Here is a 19,247-nt window from a genome sequence, read left to right as displayed (position 1 = left end):
TAGTATTAATTGTAACGGGTTAAACTAAAAAAAACCCAATAAATGGTTAAGGCAAGAATTATCTTTTTTTTTTTTTTTTAAGTGATGGAGCAGTCCTGACCTATTGTATTTGCAAGAGAGTAGGATCAGAACATTATGCTGTTTCTCTTATGCTATGACTCCCTAGATGTGACCTTTTTTTTTATGCTTCTTGAGCATAAAATATTTGCTGAGATCAGAAGGGAAATGAGAAGGGTAGCAACAGAGGAATTGTGTTTGATAGCATCTAATAAGCAGGTCCCTTTGGATGCTATAAATGTCTGACATCTAACTATTTGCCAATCAAGGCAGAAAACCAATTATGCAAGCCAACAGCTAGGTTAACAGTAATGAGACAGACAGTCACAAGGAATGTTCTTCACACAGAGCTACCAGACACTTCTCCACTGTCTTCCTGCTCTGCTCCAAAAATGACCTTGGCTACTTGGGCCAAATGGTGCAGTGTCTCATATCCGTACCATTCCCAGCAATCCCACACCTGAACAGACTGACAGCCTTCACAGGACTTTGCACTTGGAGCAAACCCTGGCTCCATACCTATCTCAGTCTTCCTCAGCTGCTTCCCACAGGTGTCTGTCACACTTGTTACACACATTGTGAATCACATATGACACACAGATCATATGTGGTTCACAATGGTTCTTATTATGGGTCTTAAAATGGACATCTGTCAGCTGTCAAATTAAGCCCATGAATGTAAAGATGCCCTGCCATATTCTTAACTTTGGGTGGCTGAAGGTCATCTTCTATTCCAAACATCTCTCTTTGCTTCAGCATCCTAGCTCTGGGGATCCTTGAGACATATGCCACAAGCGCTCAGCTCTCCTCTTGAACCAAGGCAGATCTTCAGACAAATACATTTTAATTTTCAGAAGTTAGCAGAATTAGGTAGGGTTTTTTGTGTGCTGTGCCCTAGACAGCAAGATGTTCCTCACAACCTCTGGTTATTAACATGATGCTGAGGGAATCATTAAGAAAAAATATTCTGAAAAAGGTAATTTGGTATGAGGGTGCATTGTGCACTGGGGCAAGACTGGGAAGAGAGAGTAAGATTTGCCTGTCCATCCAATTAGGCAGGTATCCTGTCATCTTACTGAGACAGTTCCTGGACTGACACAGTCATCAAACTGCTCCTGGATTTCATTTGGTTGCAGACCTAGTTTGCTCAGCTGTACACAGTGAATACACATGCAGTGTGGATCATCTGGAAATGGCAATGAGAAGTGTGGCACAAGATCCCAGAGCAAAGCAGGGAGCAATCCAAACCAACAGTGTAGGTGCAGTCACCATAACAGAAATGATAATTAGGACTTCAACTAGTATAACTTACTCCTGAACTCTGTTTTAGGCATCACTATACAGGATGAGGAGGAATCTATGGAACTGATACAAGACAACTCAGGGTAACAGGATGCCATTGTATTTCAGAGACTGCCTTCAGTAGGTGTTCAGGAGTATGCAGTGCTATATTAGCACTTACAGTTTCAGTCCAAGAACAGTTTTACCTGCTGAATTTTTCTGTTTGATGTAGTGGATGGACGTGCGCTGTGTCTTTGGATGAAGCAGCAGCAGCAGGACTGGTTCAAGAATCCGTGCAACATCATTAAGTGAAAGAGCACGGATCAGCCAGCCCTGTGCTGCAGCACCAATTGCGCCATCTGAACAATTGAGACTGTCCAGTACCACAAACAGTGACCTGAGTGGAGAAATCAGAATGAAGTACAATTGAAATCCATAAAAAGGTTAATGCAAACAACAAAACAGTGGCAGGGAACAGACATAGTGCATGTTCAAGTTAAGCACCAGCCAATGGCTCATGTCTGCTAACAACAGCTCAATCATGCACATTTTCTGGAATTGAGGTCAAGAACGCATGCGCTTGTAAAAGCAAGGCCAGACATATACTCACACTCTAGAAGAGCAGCATATTTTAAAGTTCTTTCATATATTTATTTAGAAAGATTCTTAACGTTTTTGTCTCATTTTATACAACATTATGGTCTTGTAAATAGGAAGTAAAACTGTAAGATTTTATTTTTGCCCATAAGTAGCTGGTTCTATTTTCTTTGGAAATAAAAAATGTCAGTTATGCAGAAACTTGTCTGCAAGATACTCTTGATATATAAAGCTCTTTCTATTTTTACAGAAACTTTCTTCATACAAGAAAGTGCACCATGCACACAAGGTGCCCCATGCTTTGCAAAGGTAATAAGACCTTCCTTTTGCTCTTTTTTTTTGTCTCTACCTCAGAAAAAAAGAACAGAATAAAAGCATGATATAGTTAAACATATAAATGTAAGTCCAAGCCAGTGGAAATGGAAAATACCTATCAAAGGACCGATTGTGAGAAGTCACTCTGCTGCCTTGGATCTCTCTGGTCAGGTGCCACATGACAGAGAATCTGAACAGTGCTTCCAGCCTTGTCCCCTTTGCAAGGAAACAAGACAGATACATATTTTTTGCAGCATTCATCTCCAGGTAAAGTTTTAGTGATTTTTAAACCTCTAGCAGAACAATAGCTATTGTGTAGATGACTGCTAATCCTTCTCAGGTACTTTGAGAGCACTTTTCTATCTTGCAATAGACTAAATCATAATGCCATATATCCATGAATGCACAACCAAAACGTAACAGCCACGGTGTTTATAGGAGCAAGAAAAGATGTGCCGATACACCAAAAATGTATTTCAGGGCTCTGGTGTTTAAACACTTTAGTCTTGGTTTGGTGCTAGGGAGGTTTAAAAGTTGGATGACAAATGGGAAGACACTGGTATATTAGGTAATGTTTGTTACTGGTAATTTTATTTGAAAGCTTTTAAAAGATTTCCAAACTTTTAAGTTTCAAAATCGCAAGAGCAAATGTATGAAAACAATACTGAAGACTGAAGGTGGCTATTTTGAGTTTTATTGTGCAAGGCACTTCTCACAAATACACTGTAAGCTATTAAAGAACTATTCTTACTTACTATTAAACTTAGTCATTAAACTAGGTAAGTAAAATAATTAATAACTGGGTCACTTAAAATATAGCTTACTTATTATGAGAGCTAAATGCTGAGTCAACATTATGCTGACATACATTTACAAGGCAATAATATCTTTTGTTGGAATATGCAGTGTACAAAACGAACACAGAATAAAATTGTTTTAGAGTTTCTGGTGGAGCTGGGTCAGTTTGGAAACACTGACAAAAACTGCAAGCTTTTAGATACTACACGATTTGGGCTGAAACTAAAAAAGCTTCAGTACTGAATGACAGAACTTATATCCAGGGATTAAGTTTAGCAGTATTCCTGTGATTAATAAATTCCAGGGGATTATAAAGGCATGAACAAAGTCTGTCAGACTCTTGGAAGATAGAGAGACCATGGAAGTGAAGATGTGGGGTTGAAGGGAACCGGAGGCAGACTGAGAAGCACTGGAATAACTCTACGGTGAAGAAGGGGCTTCAGTGAATAAAGGACTCACTTTATCATGATCCAAAAGTGCATGGCAGATAATGTCTTCACAGATATTTGCTGATGGTGCCAAGCAATGCAGCCTGTAGAACAGTTCCACACATGCAATATGATGCTCCCGCGTCTCTTTGTTCAGCTGATTCCAGAGCACACAGGCTACTCTCTAGGGAAAAATAACATCAACAAGAAATTAATATTAATAATAGTAATTTGTTCCCTGACTTACAAGCTTTCCATTGCATAAATCCCCTCTACTACAAAAGGGATTTCCAAATCATCTTAGTTTAGCAACGAGCAAAAATTCAGGTTATACACTCAGACCTAAAGGAATATAACTCTCCTATCCTAGTAGGACAGATAATTCAAATGTGCGTGCACGAGAAGGTAAGAAAAGCATTTCTGCTTCTAGTTACTGGGTCAAAACTTAACAGATTTTTCATGTGCCAGGCACAGCAACTGGAAATACAGTAATTAAGAAAAAGATCTTGGAAACAACACTCATACCGACACTAATACCAATAAATGTTCAGGAGAAGGAAAGACTCTTTGAAATACATATACTAAAACCAAGGAGGATTATTATTCATCCATTAACATTTTCTCTTACCTAAAAACTTAAAGTAGTATCAAAGTTCTCCAAAGCATAGCTTTCAAGCTAATGAAAGCAAACCCTACAAGTCAGAAATCAAATATATCTGCCCTCAAGAATTTGGGCACAAAACCCAACTAGCAATTTGAAAATAACCTTTAACTTTTGAACATTCTCCTGGGAAGTCCCTGCAGATGAACGCAATTGCTTTGCAATGCTTGTGGAAGCAAAAACCAGCAGTGTGTCACTGTTACACAAACATCCTGCCCCCAACATCCATTCAAGTAACATTTGCCTTCCCACATCATCCTTACAGGTTCAGTGTAATTGGGCAGTAAAAAAGAAAAAGGAAAATGACACCTGGTAAAAATCTGTTTTCTCTGAGATGATCTTTAGAACTCCAGGAGCAATGGGAGGAAGGGTGACCATCTGTAGCTTTCCAAAGAAGGGGTTGTGGCCAGACACTTTATATCTCTTCATTCTATCTTCTATCACAAGTGCAAGGGACTGGGAATGGTTGATCACCTCCAGCAGCGTGAAGATGGACACATTCTGAACATAGCAGTCATTTACACAACAGCATATTGTCATTAAGGACTTCAGCCACAGAGGGAAGCTGGCATCATAACCTTCTCAGAAGAAAGGTGAAAAAAAGGTAGAATTTAATAATTTCAAGGTTATAGTTATATTTCCAAGAATCCTTCAATCAAGCTCACAGGACCAGGAGTCAAAATTAACTGCCCAAATCCAACTGTCAGGCTATCATTAAGTCCCTTACTTCAGGAGGGACTTGCTTCAAAGCAAGTTATATTCTTTTCCCTATTTCTCCCAGCAGGACCTTAGTAACCCAGTAACTAATGGATTTCTGCTTTCCAGTTTATGTTTATTCACACCTAGTTTTTACAGCTGCTGTTTTCCAGCTCTCATTGTCAAAAACAACAGAGGTCTGTTGATTCAAAGATGCTCTTTTACATAGAATTGAGGCATATCATTTCAGAAACCGTGAAGCATGAAAGGAACTGAAATGACTAACATCAAGTCAAGCCATTTTTGCTTCTCCTGAGTGAATAATCAGATAAATTTTTATTAAGCCTTGACTGGAGACATCTCAAGGCTTGACTGGAGCCATTGAATTCTGGCTTCAAACCCAAATGCTTTAACTGCTTTACTAACACAACAAAATGACCACTCTTCCTTCTCCACATCAGACAACTTCTGTATCACATCTAACCCAGACCTTCTTTATAAGAGGTTCTCTCTTTCTGGCTTTAAACCTTACTGTGTTCTCCAGGGTGTGCAGTTGAAAAGAATTTTGAAAACTTCTATAATCCTAGGATGATATTTCAAAGAAACATAATTATGAAAGCAAGCCTTCTAAACTGAGCTACATTGCTGACCACATGCAAGGCACTGCAAATATGCAGAAGTCCATGTCAGGCAGACAGCTCACCCACGTAGGTGGTGGGCATATCATCACATTGCTAAGGAAAACAGCAGAAATTCATAGTGAGGTGAGGATAAGAACTCAATTTGTCCTCTTATACACTACAAACCTATCTTGTCAACTAGTCTTAGGCCAATAACTGCTCCTGCTAAAGCTGATGAATGAACTTGAAATCCCAGAACAGGCCCACCAGTTATACAAGATTATTCTTTGTTAGCTTACATTGGATTGGACACCTTTGAATTCTGAGGTTTATGGAAAGATTTTTTTTGCTTCTGGTATGGTTCAGAGCTCCAGTTTTCTACCTACACCTGTCTTCCTCTAACACAACGGACTTCCTGAAAACCCTGAACCATGCCACAAGGCTACAAGCCAGAAGGTCTTTGCATCCCTTCAGCTACAAGTTTTGTAGTGAAAGCTTTCAAAATAATGTGAATTATAAAGCTTGGTAAAAATTGTCCCTCAGCTGCAAGAAAAAAGCACATGCTGATGTGGGTAAGTCTTTAATTCAAATGCAACTTGCCTTCAGCCCTGTCAAAAGGCATTACTAATGGCCCATGTCACATAGCTCACACTGCTATTCTCTAATGCTCAAGTTTCTCAGTAAAGAATCTTTTCTTACCATGAACCTGAAACAGAGAGAGATACAACTGTTCCATCTCTTCCTCCGAAAGATAGACTGGGAATGTGGTACAATCCAGAAAAAGGTGACAAGCTGCAGAGAAAGCTTCCTTGCAGTCACCTCTAAGGGGTCCCAAGACAAGCATCACTTGTTCAAAGTCCCACTCTTCTTCCTCCTTTTCCTTTTTATTACCAGAGCTGTGGTCAGAAGGAAGAGGATTAGAACTCTTGTTCTTGAATGGTGACCCTCGAACTGAGAACAGGTCTGAAAGCATTTGTTTAAACTGAGGTACAGTGATTTGCTTTGCATCCCATGGGCTCTTCTTCTTGCTAACACTTTCAGGTAATCTGTAGCCATTCTCTTTTTTCTCTTTTCCACTCAGATTCATTGCTGAGATGCTTTCGGTATTTGTTTCTTGAAATTGCATCCCAAAAATGTATTTACTGGAAAACTTGGCAACCAGCTCTTGGATGCAATATAAAGTTTTCTGAATGCTCCCGCCTTTTTTCCATACATCATCTCTCTCAAGGGTCACGGTTGGCACCCCCAAGTGCTGAGAGAGCTCTGGAGAGGAAGTACTTAGACCAATGCCACTGTCTTCTGACTTCAGGGGAGGGAATGAAGTCTCATCCTCCTCCTGCAGCACTGACTTAGTCTCCAAGGTTATGTCCACATTTTCATTTTTCACTGGGCTCTAAAACAGGAATGTTAATGTGGTTAATATTGCACTGCACAGATCATTTTAAACTAGAAGAGAAAGAAAAAAAAAACCAACAACCCAAACCCTAGTATTTGCAGTTTCCAGATTATTTTTATAAAATCATGAGACATAGTTATTTGTAAGCAGTTCATTTCAATTGCATGTAAAACCTAACAAATGTTTGTATAATCCCCACATCTTGATTCATCAAATACCGACAGATCCATAGCTACAAATGGAAATGTTTCCTTAAAATCAGTTTACCACTAGAACAGTATTACATATGTTGGATTATTTCTAGTCAAATGTACGTATTTGTTCTACTGAAAAATTTTGGCAGGCTGTGCTTGTGTGATTGCTTTATGCCATTTATTCCTCACTCCCTATCATGGTCTTTTGCACACAAATAATACCACATTGTGTTAAACTAAAATATTAATTGAGAGCCTTGCAAACTTAACCAGATGTAAAGTTCAGCTTGATTTGGCAACCTGAATCTTTATCAACTGCATGATGCTGAATGCCTTTTCAAAACCATTGAGATCACATTCGTCTGAAGAGGTAGGATTATAGCTCCAGTTTCAGACAAGAGTATATACTCCTTCACTGTCACAAATAATTCACATAAGTCAGAACTTAAAACCCAGTAAGACTAACAAGGCAGCAGATAGCTCTAGAAGGGGCCAAAGAAGGTAGTTTCAAAATCTTTACTGCTGCAGTTATTGTGTAGGTTTAAGTTAAGAGAATTAGCATTTTAATGTCACTAATAATTTCAAACATCTACAAGTTGTTGAAAATCACCTACCCCATTTCCACTTCCTGTCTCAATGTCCAAATAGGAAGGAGGCATTTGCACTTTGCTAAGCACCTTAAAACAGGTCTTTAAGGCATGGGTGAGTTCTGGTAAACCTAATGCTTCCATATTTTCCAGGAGAGACTGCACCATATAACTGAGCATCTGCGGAAGATACTGAGTCTGCACTTCAGAGTAGAGTTCCTAAAATAAATAAGCATTAAGATAGTCATCACATATTACTACTCAGCTGTCTAACAACACAGATCAATGACTGATAAAGTCAGTTCATGAATGGTTAAACAGTACAAACTTGCTTAAGCACTATTCCTTCTTTCTTCATTCTACATGATGAACACCAAATCATATCCTAAAAATGTTATAATAGTTAGCCAGCTACTAAGACACCAAAAAGTCCCCAGAAATTCTTTACACAAAATTCAAAAGGTACACTTTTTCATTCCTTTGATAAAATCACCATATTTTAAAATGTAAATAGTTTTTATTTTGCTAAGCTATAGCATGGGTAGCCATTCACAAGTCAGCACATGAAACTATACTTTGTCGGGCACAGCATGCATATGCACACATATGTCAATTGGCCCATTTTCATTTTAGGTAATCACAATATGAATTATTTGATTTTAAGTTTCTTAAGACTTTGAAGCAGTTAGTTTCATGTTGCCTTACCAAAGGAATCACATCAAGAAGAAATACCAACAGTGTGCAGAGCTCTGAAATTGTAGGAGGAGTGCTAATATTTTCAAGAGGATACCTCATCTGTGTGGATTTGTTTCTGGATTGAGAGAAACATCATTAGGTAAGCTTTTTGGCTGTCAAAATTCTTGTTACAATAAGAAAGCTTCATTATATGCAGCACAAAACACTGAACAGTCAGGCTTTCTGAAGCAAAGTAAAATGGGACTTCTAATACAGCAAGATAAAAAGTTCTGTCAAAACCACCTTACTGTAGCTTGCATGTGGAATACTACAGTGCTTCTAATTTTCAGATTGAATCTCTGTATGCAATCTTACTGAAGTATAATCTTCTCTCGTACATTTAGAAACCAATAAAAGGATAGATATCTTTATTTTTCTTCAAAACCCACTTGTTCTTCCAAGGAAGATCTCTCCACCCCCTTTTGAAACCTTTTTCTCCTTCATCTGTCATTTTGAAAATAATTTCTTTTGTTCTCAGGTTGCTACTTTCAATCTAATCATTTACCTGTTTGCATTTTTAATTATTTTAGGATATAACTTGCATATCTGTCTAATTCTAACATGAGTTTTGTCCCTTCCAGAATTTAAATGTTTCAGTAAACATTATCTTACACAAATAGCTCTTAAGTGGCATTTTAAAGAGGAGCACTATTGTTTGACAACATAAACACCTGAAACATTCTTCAAAACATTTGGTCATATAATCCCAAAGAAAATCCGTGCTTAAGGAAGTGATCAACAAATTGACTGTCTTGACAATTTCTGACGCATTTTTGTTCTCTTTTATTGCACTGTGTGGGGGAAGAGAAAAAAAAAAAAAAAAGAAAAAAGGAAAGAAAAAGAAACAGATGTTAGAGAAGATTCCAAAAGCGTGCACATCATAGTACTAGCTGATGCATTCCAGAAACTTCCCCCCCGCCCCGCTCTTTCTCTACAGGCTAAATGATACTGATTGATTGTTTTAAATCAAGGACTAAGTCATTTGGGAACAGCTAGAGTTTAAGCATCTTTCTCCCAGATGAAAGAAATCAAGCCTTCATCTTTGAAAATCAAAAGGCTAAGAGTTCTGTCACCAGACTGATTTTTGGCCAATATAACTGGCTCTAATCAACACAAGTCACATGCAGTGTACTTTATTCTCTTCTCTGCTAACAAAAAGAAATCAAGTGTGTGGGGGGAAAAAAGGAATTTATAGTAAACCCTCATTTTCTGTACAGAAGGTCACTTTGTTAAAAACTTAACCTTCCTCAAATAGGTCAGATTTTAGTAATTTAGCTTAATATAACTGATACACTTTCAGTTCATAATTGAAAACTTGTAACTATACCTTGTAAGTATGTTGCCACTTTGATTGTAGCTCAGTTCAAGATCAGAACCAAGTGCATCCTTACAGTAGGAATAAAAGGCTCTAATAACTTCAAGGAACAGATCCCCAACAACCTGTGGCCCTACAAGTGAAGAAAAAAAGAATCCAGTAGTTACACCAAAGTGATTGCTAGGCAGCTCTGGTACAAACTTGTATAGACTTAAATTAGGGGTACGTAGATGGAAAAAAACCTAACCAGCCAGTCAAGTAGGAGAAAAATGCTTATGAGGCTTTTTTAAATGTCAGATTTTCCAGTTACAATAAAATTAAATATGTGGTTAAATATATATATATGCATGCATTAATTCTACTTAAATATCACCTGATGTTCATTTTAGGAACTTTTATTAAGTGATGCTTTGAAAGCCGTATTACTGGTTCTATATTACACTTAAGTCACTTCAGTAAGGCACCTACACTGCAATCATTTATAAGTGGCCATAATCATAACCCTGAATCTGTAGTTCATGTGCCAAAACTAATCACCATGTCTGTAACCATAGGAAAAACAATCAGATTTCCCGATGCACATTCAACATAGCAGCCTTGATTAAAAGCTGGAAAAATCAGCAAATTGAGAAAGTTCAAATGCCTAAATATATCAAAAATACATATTTATACACAGTTTTAAGAATAAAGTAGAAAAGTTAGGTATGTGGTGACAACTGCACCCCTTTTCAAGGGTCACTTTTATTATTTTATCTGAAATTGTCTATAGAGGAGGTGAATCAATAATAAGCACAATACCCTAAACATGGAAGCATTTAAAGTAGTATATAAAGGAATCCAATGAATACTTCTCAAAAGGGAAAATAAAAAAAGTGAGGTCAAAGTTTCCTGTTATTTTTAGTTTGCTACGTTTAAAAAGCTGCACTGCTGAATCCATTTCAAAAGGAAGTGAAAGTTATATTGGCTTATGGCTTAATAAGTTATATTTTGCATGTTGACTGGATCAGGAAGATTAAACTGTATAATGAAGTTCACCTAAATAACCCTTATTTGTAGTTCTGAGTAACACCACCTGTCAGCCAAATAAAACATACAATAGTTATAGTATTTGTCATCTACTTTCTAAATTAGATTAATCAATAAATTTATAATGTAACAACCTTAGTGTCTTCTTTAGCCTTTTTGTCAGGAAATAAAAATGCTGTATATAGGAAGCTTTAATCAAAATAGTTTTGGTTTTTGTTTGGTGGTGGGTTTTGGTTGGGTTTTTTTTTGGTTTGGTTTTTTTTTTTTAATCAGCTAAAACCAGCTAAAACCACTGGAAAGAAACATTAGCCCCACTGTCTTATAAAGAGACTAACAACTGCTTCTACTAAGATTGCATTCATTTGTTAGATAAGCAATAGAGAATCCTCATTTTTCCTTGCAGTGCTTTGATAACTCTTTGACAGGAAATGTGCTTAAAAGGACTTTCCTGACCCATGAAAGAGGATAAGCTTACCACGTGCAGGATCCTACAAAACAAACTGCCACTCTAGTGTTTTGTCTCAGTACATGAGCTTTATTCTAAATCGACAGCCTTAGTCAATGGTAACATCAGTCCTCAACCCATGATAACACCCAGAACAACATGTTGGGATACAGTGAGTTGTTAAGACTCTCTATTAGCTTCTAACAAATACCAATCCACCAGTCCATAGGCTTCTTATACCTGTCAGATTCACAGAACGTAATTTCAAAGATTCATGTGTACATACATAGTTCTTACAGAATACTATTAAATCCTAAAAATCTGTCAAGCCACTTTGGCTTAGTTTTTTCAAGCAGAAAGGAGAACTTGACCTTTAAAATAAGGGCCAGCAGAGCCTCACCCTTTTGGTCCTGGCAACTTCGTGTACACAACAGGACAGACATGTGACATGGAAGAGGAGGAAATTCTTCACAGCTGACTCATGAAGTCTCAAACTATAGCTCCCACAGCAGCATCAGGCTGGCACAAGCAGGCAGTGCCACTGACAGAGGCACCCCTACCTCCCCACACCAATAACAGGTTATTTCCAGCTAGAATGCCTGCAGTTAACTAGTACTGTCCACTTTGGCAGCAGTACCACCATACACTAGCTGCTGTGGGACCACACTGTCTGGAAAAGCAACACGGTCATGAGAGTCTGATGCAAGTGTCTAGGGAGGCCTGCAAGCACAACCAAGCACTGGAAACACCCAAGCAAGGTGGTTTTCTGCAAAGAAGTCTCTTTATAAGACAGAACAAAAAGAGGCCTAACAGTGTTTTTAGCAAATAAGCCCCAAGGAATTAATTGAGTAGAATATTGAGACTAGGGCAGAAGTAGTTCTTTCTAACAGGCCCCCCAAATTGCAGTTCTGGGCACAGAAGAATGTTATCCTCAACTAGGATAAATCTGTACTACAGAGTGGAGTGCACTGCCAGAGAGAACCTAGAGGGGGTGCTGACTCCGGAGCACCATTCTGAACAAAGTCCAAGGCAAGGAACACAGCTCCCTGCACGTTAATACATAAGGCACGCATATTCAGAATTGGGAAGAATTGTGCACAGTGTGTCTCCTGCTGTCAAAGGCGATTCAGAGCCAAGTTCCAACAGGCACTAGCAGTCATAACAGAAATGACAAGCCACATTACCTATTTCAGGTTTGTCAAGGAGACTGATTAGGATGCGGAAGGGTTTCAAATAAGCTTGATGCTGTTCCTCTGTATCAGACTCTGGGAATTTCTGCTGTAAAATTTCAATCAAACTCTATAAAAGAAAACATCAAAATGTTATACAGAGAAGAGAGACTGCCATTTTACTAATACCTGAAGTGTTTCTAAATTTGATTTTGTTTAGTACCGCCTACAATTGAACTTCAATTTTCCATACAGGGTAGACAAATCAATGACACCTTTTCATCATCTGTACTCAAGAGCTGTTGTTATTCAAAGAAGCATTTTTAAATAATTCAGGCAGTTCATCGAAGATGCTACATTTTGGTTTCATTAGATTCCACTTGTACTATAAACACATCCAATATTGGGATAAATACAGCACAGCAGGCTTGAGATAGATGAAAATATAACCACCAAAATGATGCTATCTATAGGGACAGAAAGTGAAGGACAAACCAAGGGGCACAGTGAACAGTTCTAGATTCAGTTTGCACTAACATTTGAAAGGATCATAAATACATCTGTGTGCAGCGAACACCAACCTCAACTAATAGATCTTTAGAATATTTTCCAAAGAAATAAATAGCATGGTCTTCTGAAGTTGTTGAGTCTGGAGCAAAAGTACCACCTTTAATATCAGAGCCTACAAGATAAACAGAAGCATCAAGAGTAGGCAAGAAACACTACAATACAGAGCCCTACACAGATGTCATTTATACAAATATTGAAATTACACTGTGTATTTAACCCCTCTCATTTCAACATTTTGCTTGAAACCTACTCACATACCTCCCAAAGACAACCCACATATCACAGTATGAGGCATCCTGATGTGCTATACTGAACATAAATCAAAACCAAGGCCAGATCCAGACATGTGGTCAGCAAGAACAGCGTTCATACAGCTACATGGATGCAGCTCTTGCCCTGTCACTTTTAGCCTCCTCATTCCCTGTTAAAAAGAGGCAGATGGGGAGAAGCTATAGGTCTCTTATAGCTCCTCCTTCACAATTAAGCCCACAGGGGAATTAATAAAATATTACTTCCTGAAAAGCAAGGTTAAAGCAGCACCCGACTCTTTTCAGTCCACTGAATCACTTCAGAATGAACTGCAGGTGGGACTAATAATCCCATATACTAATAATCAGATACCCTGTGATTCAGGACAGTGAAACTAATTCATCTGTGAAAAGAAGACTTATTTGCCAAATAAATGCTTAATTTTATTAAACAGGTACTTAATAAACGGCAACTAAACAACATTTTATTTTACCATCATTCATTAACCACTGAAAAGGTGTATTGTACTTTTAAGCATGTTTTTTTTCCTCTTATGCATTCAGAATATTGGATATCACTGTATATTATACAGTACCTAGCAACCATGCATATAATCTTCTATTGAGTGACATGTCTCTTCTTAACAAAGTCTGTGTAGCTGCTGACAGAATATAGACTAAATCAGTCCTGCGCAATAGAATAGTGCTTTCATTGCAATCCTAGGATGAAAAACAAAGGCACTTTAGCTGCTTATGAACACTGAAACAAGTCAAATAGGTACTGAGTTGGTTTGGTTTTTTTTTCAACTGGTGATATTAATGCTTTAGGGGGGAAAAAAAGGCAACAAACCATCAATAACTAAATATTCTGTATACAAAAAATCTCAAGAAAGGGAATCTGACACAATTGTGATCATTTTCATATTTAAGGTACAGAGCTACAAGTTAAGCTAAAAATACTAAGACTTCATTATCTTATATCTTCAGACTTAAAATTACTTGCTACTTTCAAAATACTGAATATACTACTAGGTAAGTCTGGAAATGATGGGGATCAGCTCTATATTCAAGTAATATTTTCTCTCCTAGTCTTTAACAGAAGTATCTTAGTTTAGCATGGACAACTCCAAATGCTGAAAGTTGAAAAGGAGCTTGATATTTTTGACACGTGCAATTTCTCAGGCCTGAATGCTTCAAGAACATTCCAAATATCATGCAATAATCACTGTCAAAGCATGAGTCTGAGAAGCAGCAGTTTCCTCTACTATTAAAATTGATGGAGGAACAGGAAACTGCAAAATCTGTTCGCTGATTTTGACTGTACAAAATTGAGACATTTGGCAATAACAGAGGTAGGACCTGGATTAGTTTCACAGCATACACTCTCCCACACAAAGTGTGCATGCAACAATACTGAAACAGTCCTCTTACCAATGCTGTAGAAAATGGGAAGAAGAAGAGAATCACTTCTAGAGTGTTTCTTTGCACAAGGACATTTGAATCCAATACTGACACACACAAAGACTTTATCTGTAAAGGAAAGCACAACAGAGTTTACTTCATGATAACAATCACTTTTAATAATCATAAGAAAGAAAGCAAGCAAACTTGGCTACATGTGAACACTATTTTTTTAAAGAAGCCATTTAACTCCTGCCCACAAAGTGAGTTAAAAAAAAAGAACAGGTAGAGAAGAGATGTCAGGTTTATCTTCTGATTTGAAACACAGTTGGTCTTTTAAGGTTGTATGCAGTCCCAATTACCAAAAACTACAGAACCTTCAGAAGACTTGCATTCTGCAGGCTAACCAAAATCCGTACAGGAGATTCTCTCCTACATTTCAGGCAAGATGCTCCCATGAAGTAATCATATGAAGCAATTCTGAAGTGCGGACCTTTCAGCCTCTCTTTCTCTCTCTCCAAACTGTTAAGAGCATATTATTCTAATTTAATACAGAGAAGGCATAATTTGCTAGTATGCTTGTATTGTGGTAGATAAAACAGTTCTGAGGAGTTCAGTGAACTTACTGTGAGCCTATAATCAGTGCCAAGCATGTATTTCTGCTGTTTTCCAGACAGCTCTCTGTTGATGTGACTGACAACAAAAAGAGAAGCAGGCAGCCTGATGGATGGGCCGACGAGGACACTGCCCCAGAGTGCTCCATAGAACACTTCCTGGCCCATCAATAAGGAGAGCTTCATAAGCAGAGCATCTGTTCTGTATGGAAATACAGTTTGCATGGGAAAACAGATATTTGTTAGTTCAGTTTTATACCATAAAAAGGCAATTATACACAGAATTAATATTGGCATAATTTATTTGTTTTCCTCATCTTTGTATTATCAGTATTGCCCATTTCACATGAAGATACCTGCATCTAATTATACAAAAAGAGTAAAAAATCCTTTGTCACTGTGCACGCTTTTTGAAACAAAGTTTCTGTGGATACTTCACCAGTAATTATCTGCAAATATTTAGCTCTCACCAAATTACTGCAGAGGCGTGCAATGCTGAAATGGAAATAATATAAGCTGATGCTAGATTCTGAAAGCCAATTTAATCAGTCTGGGATCTGGAAGATATCCTACAAATTTGTGCTTAAAAATGAATGGGCTCAATTTGTAAGTCACTGAATGAATTAAAACATGAGATAAAATAACATACTGTTAGTTATTGCACACATACTGAAATTAGTTTACAAGTAATATATATGAAATATATATATACTTATATATAATAAATACAAAATGTATAGTGAAATTAGTTTACAAGTAATCACATTGGAGGTCCTGTGACTGAAGCTACATTTTCTGCTTTGCCCATTCTGTCAGTACTCCAGTGGTTAAACCATATCATTTAGTATAATGTAGGAATTAAAACCTCACATGAGGAATGTAGAAGTGAGAGAAGAGGAAGATGTCCATCATAGAAGAGGGAACACCATCGTCCCCCACCCCTTGTGATCTGATGTTCTTTTCCATTTCTTCATGAAGTAGCCCTCAAGCCACTTTTTCTTTTCTATTTTGTGTCTGTGTGTGTGCAAACTCATGCATATGCGTGTGTTTAAGAAGGGAATAGTGTTTAGGCTGAAGCATGACCCAAGCTAGTACTTCTGCCACTTTCTGGAACAGCAGAGCATGTATTAGTGTTAGTTCTCAATGTAGAAGATTCTGAAAACATTCAGAGGAGAGCCTCTCATTAAATTAAATTTAAAATTAACCTAACACATTTTCTGAAAAGATATCTTGGTCTACCTTTTCTGCACCAGAATCGTTATGATAAGTAAACTAAAGACTTTCTCATGTAAATTTATATTTCACAGAATTATATTATATTAATTTTAGCATGAATCTTTCACAGATTTCACAGATACATTTCACAAGAAATGTATAGTCAGTTCCTGTCTGTGGTCCTGTCTGTTTGAGGCAAAGAGGAAAACAATGCCATTGTCAATTGGGAAAAAGGCATAAAAACACAAGTCAGATGTTGGAAGTTAATCTGCACTTCTCATTAACTCACTCCTTCAAAATCAGTCAGTTTCAAAATAGGCTCAGTCTTCCTAAAGGGACTTCAGATAGACAGGAGACTTAGTTCCAAGGGAACCCTTTTCTCCCCCATATCTCCAGCAATTAGTGGGGGGAAAAAGAAAACTATATGCCATCACTTAAAAGCCTGCCAAAAACCACATACAAAAATTACTGTTTCTACAGCAGAAGTGTAAGAGGTATATACTTGTCCATAGATCTGGTAATCCAGAATTGTCAACCAAATGCTTCTCTCCAAGTTGGGATCACATGCAATTTACTCTCAGCCACTCCAGCAATTAATATGAGCCTTCAATTTAATACTTGTTTGTAAAAAGAGGCATTAGGTGCAGAACTACTTTGCTTTTCAACTGTAATCAGTGCAGCCTAGCATATTCCTCTCTTTTTCTTTTTTCCCCCCCCATCAAGAGTACACACTGCTATTTAAGATTCAAAAAGAGCAGAGAGAACAGCCAACACATCCAGACTGGTAATACAGAAGGAAGCACATTACCAATGCAATGTTTAGTGACTTTTTAAGCAAAGAAACATTTGGATGAAACCTAAAATGACCGAGTTCTTAAACAATCTTACAAAACAGTTATGCTAAGTGAAGTAAAACACTATACAAATGGGTGCAGAGCTGCCCTTCTCAGCACACTTCCTCATCCTGACTTTATTGTACTGAATGCCATTGTCATTACTGCCAGGGCACCCAAAAGTGAGAGAGACACTTTTTTCCACAGCAGATTTTCTAAGTTTCCTCTTGCTCATATTTTCAGAACCTGAGGGTAAATATCTGAGACAGAAATACAGGAAAGAATTCAGCTGCTCTCTCGTGTTACAATATTTAAATAGAATTTATTGATAGGGCAGTGGTTTGAGAATTCAGGTTAATTATTTAGGAGTTCACAGGAGCTTTAAGAAATAGTTGTTATTCCTTTCTCTCAGCACATCTATTTTTAACCCTCCTTTTCGTCTTCTCTCCTCTTCTTCTCCTGAGATGAAAATAGAAGGGGAATAGATTTTTCTACTTTAGCACTATACCTACTGCATCTTTCAGGGACTCACTCTTTGTCCACCTTTAGAAACTCTTTCATCAAGCCTTCTATCTAGAGAGCTGAGAGAATTTTCTTAAGAATTCCTTAGAAAAGCAAAATACTGTATATTGTTTTTCATTAGTATTAGTTCTCACCTATCATAAATTTCTGATCCTTCTTCCAATCCAGGCAGTAGTCCAATTACAAAGGCTTGAAGACCAGGTAGGAGGGACTTTTGGAGAGGAAGAAAGTATTTCTCATACAAACCAAGGAGAACAGGCCTCACTGACATTGCTGCATTTGCCAGCAGAGGGAACAAACCAGAGCTTTATTTAAAAAAAAAAAAAAAAGAAAAAAAAAAGAAAAGAAGAAGAACAATATTAGTTAATTAAAATAGACTGTGAAAGGCATATGCTTTTAAAGAAAAGTTTACCTGTACAAGAATAAATCCTTGGCAAGCCATTTTGTCCCAATAATTTTAAAGATTATTTCATAGGTTTCTAATGCCTTTAAATGCACTCCACTAGGTAGTGCTGGATGCAAACACTGAGATAATCTTTTACTGATGATCAGCCGTCTTGGCAATAGAGAATACTTCAGGTTACTCTGAAGAGCCTGTGGAAGAAAGGATATGAGAATAAATACCTATAACGTAAAAGACAATAAATGTGATGACCATGTGTCAAAGGTTTCTTACTAGCATATTGAAAAGAACTAAATACACTCAAGAGTGTTCTCTCGTAAATGCATTTTGTTACACTGAAACAGGAGAATTCTGCAATTGAGTTTTCATATGCTATCAGTCATGAACAATCTAGAAAAGTCTGATCTCACTTTGCTTATAGGCTGGAAAAGGAAGTTAAAGAACAGGACAGGGTACCCTTATCCTATCTCCAGGGGAAGCAAGGAAGTGACAAGAAAAGCATTTCAGCTTTTAAGGGCAGAGAATAAAGTAACAAAGAACTATCTTTTCTCATAAATTTTAATTTCACTTGTACCTGAAATATAAACAAAAAACCTTCCAACGAAAGCTGGCATGATTAAATGGGACAATAATATCTGAGAAGTTATTTGTAATTCTGTGTGGCTACATTCAGTAAGCTTTACTGTACTGACGTATAAGTAAAAGATCTTCACAACAGGAACTAGTTTACTAAGTATTGCAGACAGGCCAGGTCTCTGGAAAAAACAAACTGTAGCACCTTTCTTTGGAAAGGTTACTCTTTTCCTTTAATGATGCATGCATTTCAGCGAGGTTAAGTATGTCCCATCAATTCAGAGACAATTAAAAAAAGATGTTGCAAGCAAATGGCACTTTAGCCTTTGATTGCTTCCTGCTAAGGCCAACAGATGTTTCACTGTGGAGTGACATTCGCAATATTTTCAGGGTTAGGTAAACTCTTGACACTCCCAAAGGTTAAGTCATTGTCTTATCTTACATAATGGTTTTAAACTTGGGGTTCTTCTATCCTGCCTAAAAAAAGGTTTGAAAAAGCAGCAGACAAATGAACCAGCACTTCCTTGCTCATTTCTAAGGAAAAAAGC

General features: G+C 37.5%; 1 protein-coding gene across 1 annotated transcript in view; it reads right to left on the bottom strand.

Annotated features, from left to right (window-relative positions):
• DOPEY2 (dopey family member 2) overlaps window positions 1–19,247 on the bottom strand; it is a 44,876-nt gene that overhangs the window by 16,917 nt on the left and 8,712 nt on the right. The window contains exons 2-17 of the mRNA XM_010022232.1: window positions 18,136–18,317; window positions 17,858–18,028; window positions 15,166–15,355; window positions 14,570–14,668; window positions 13,735–13,858; window positions 12,902–13,002; window positions 12,336–12,450; window positions 9,693–9,813; window positions 9,037–9,156; window positions 8,336–8,441; window positions 7,658–7,849; window positions 6,153–6,846; window positions 4,447–4,715; window positions 3,508–3,660; window positions 2,366–2,466; window positions 1,545–1,735 (exon numbers count right to left, since the gene is read on the bottom strand). Of these exons, the coding sequence (XP_010020534.1) occupies window positions 1,545–1,735; window positions 2,366–2,466; window positions 3,508–3,660; window positions 4,447–4,715; window positions 6,153–6,846; window positions 7,658–7,849; window positions 8,336–8,441; window positions 9,037–9,156; window positions 9,693–9,813; window positions 12,336–12,450; window positions 12,902–13,002; window positions 13,735–13,858; window positions 14,570–14,668; window positions 15,166–15,355; window positions 17,858–18,028; window positions 18,136–18,317 (2,929 nt within the window). The remainder of the gene's footprint in view (window positions 1–1,544; window positions 1,736–2,365; window positions 2,467–3,507; window positions 3,661–4,446; window positions 4,716–6,152; window positions 6,847–7,657; window positions 7,850–8,335; window positions 8,442–9,036; window positions 9,157–9,692; window positions 9,814–12,335; window positions 12,451–12,901; window positions 13,003–13,734; window positions 13,859–14,569; window positions 14,669–15,165; window positions 15,356–17,857; window positions 18,029–18,135; window positions 18,318–19,247) is intronic.

Source organism: Nestor notabilis, unplaced genomic scaffold (genome assembly GCF_000696875.1).
Source record: "Nestor notabilis isolate BGI_N333 unplaced genomic scaffold, ASM69687v1 scaffold7549, whole genome shotgun sequence".
Taxonomy (NCBI): Eukaryota; Metazoa; Chordata; class Aves; order Psittaciformes; family Psittacidae; genus Nestor; species Nestor notabilis.
The sequence above is the reverse complement of the archived record's forward strand: the minus strand, read 5'-3'. Positions and strand labels throughout refer to the sequence as shown.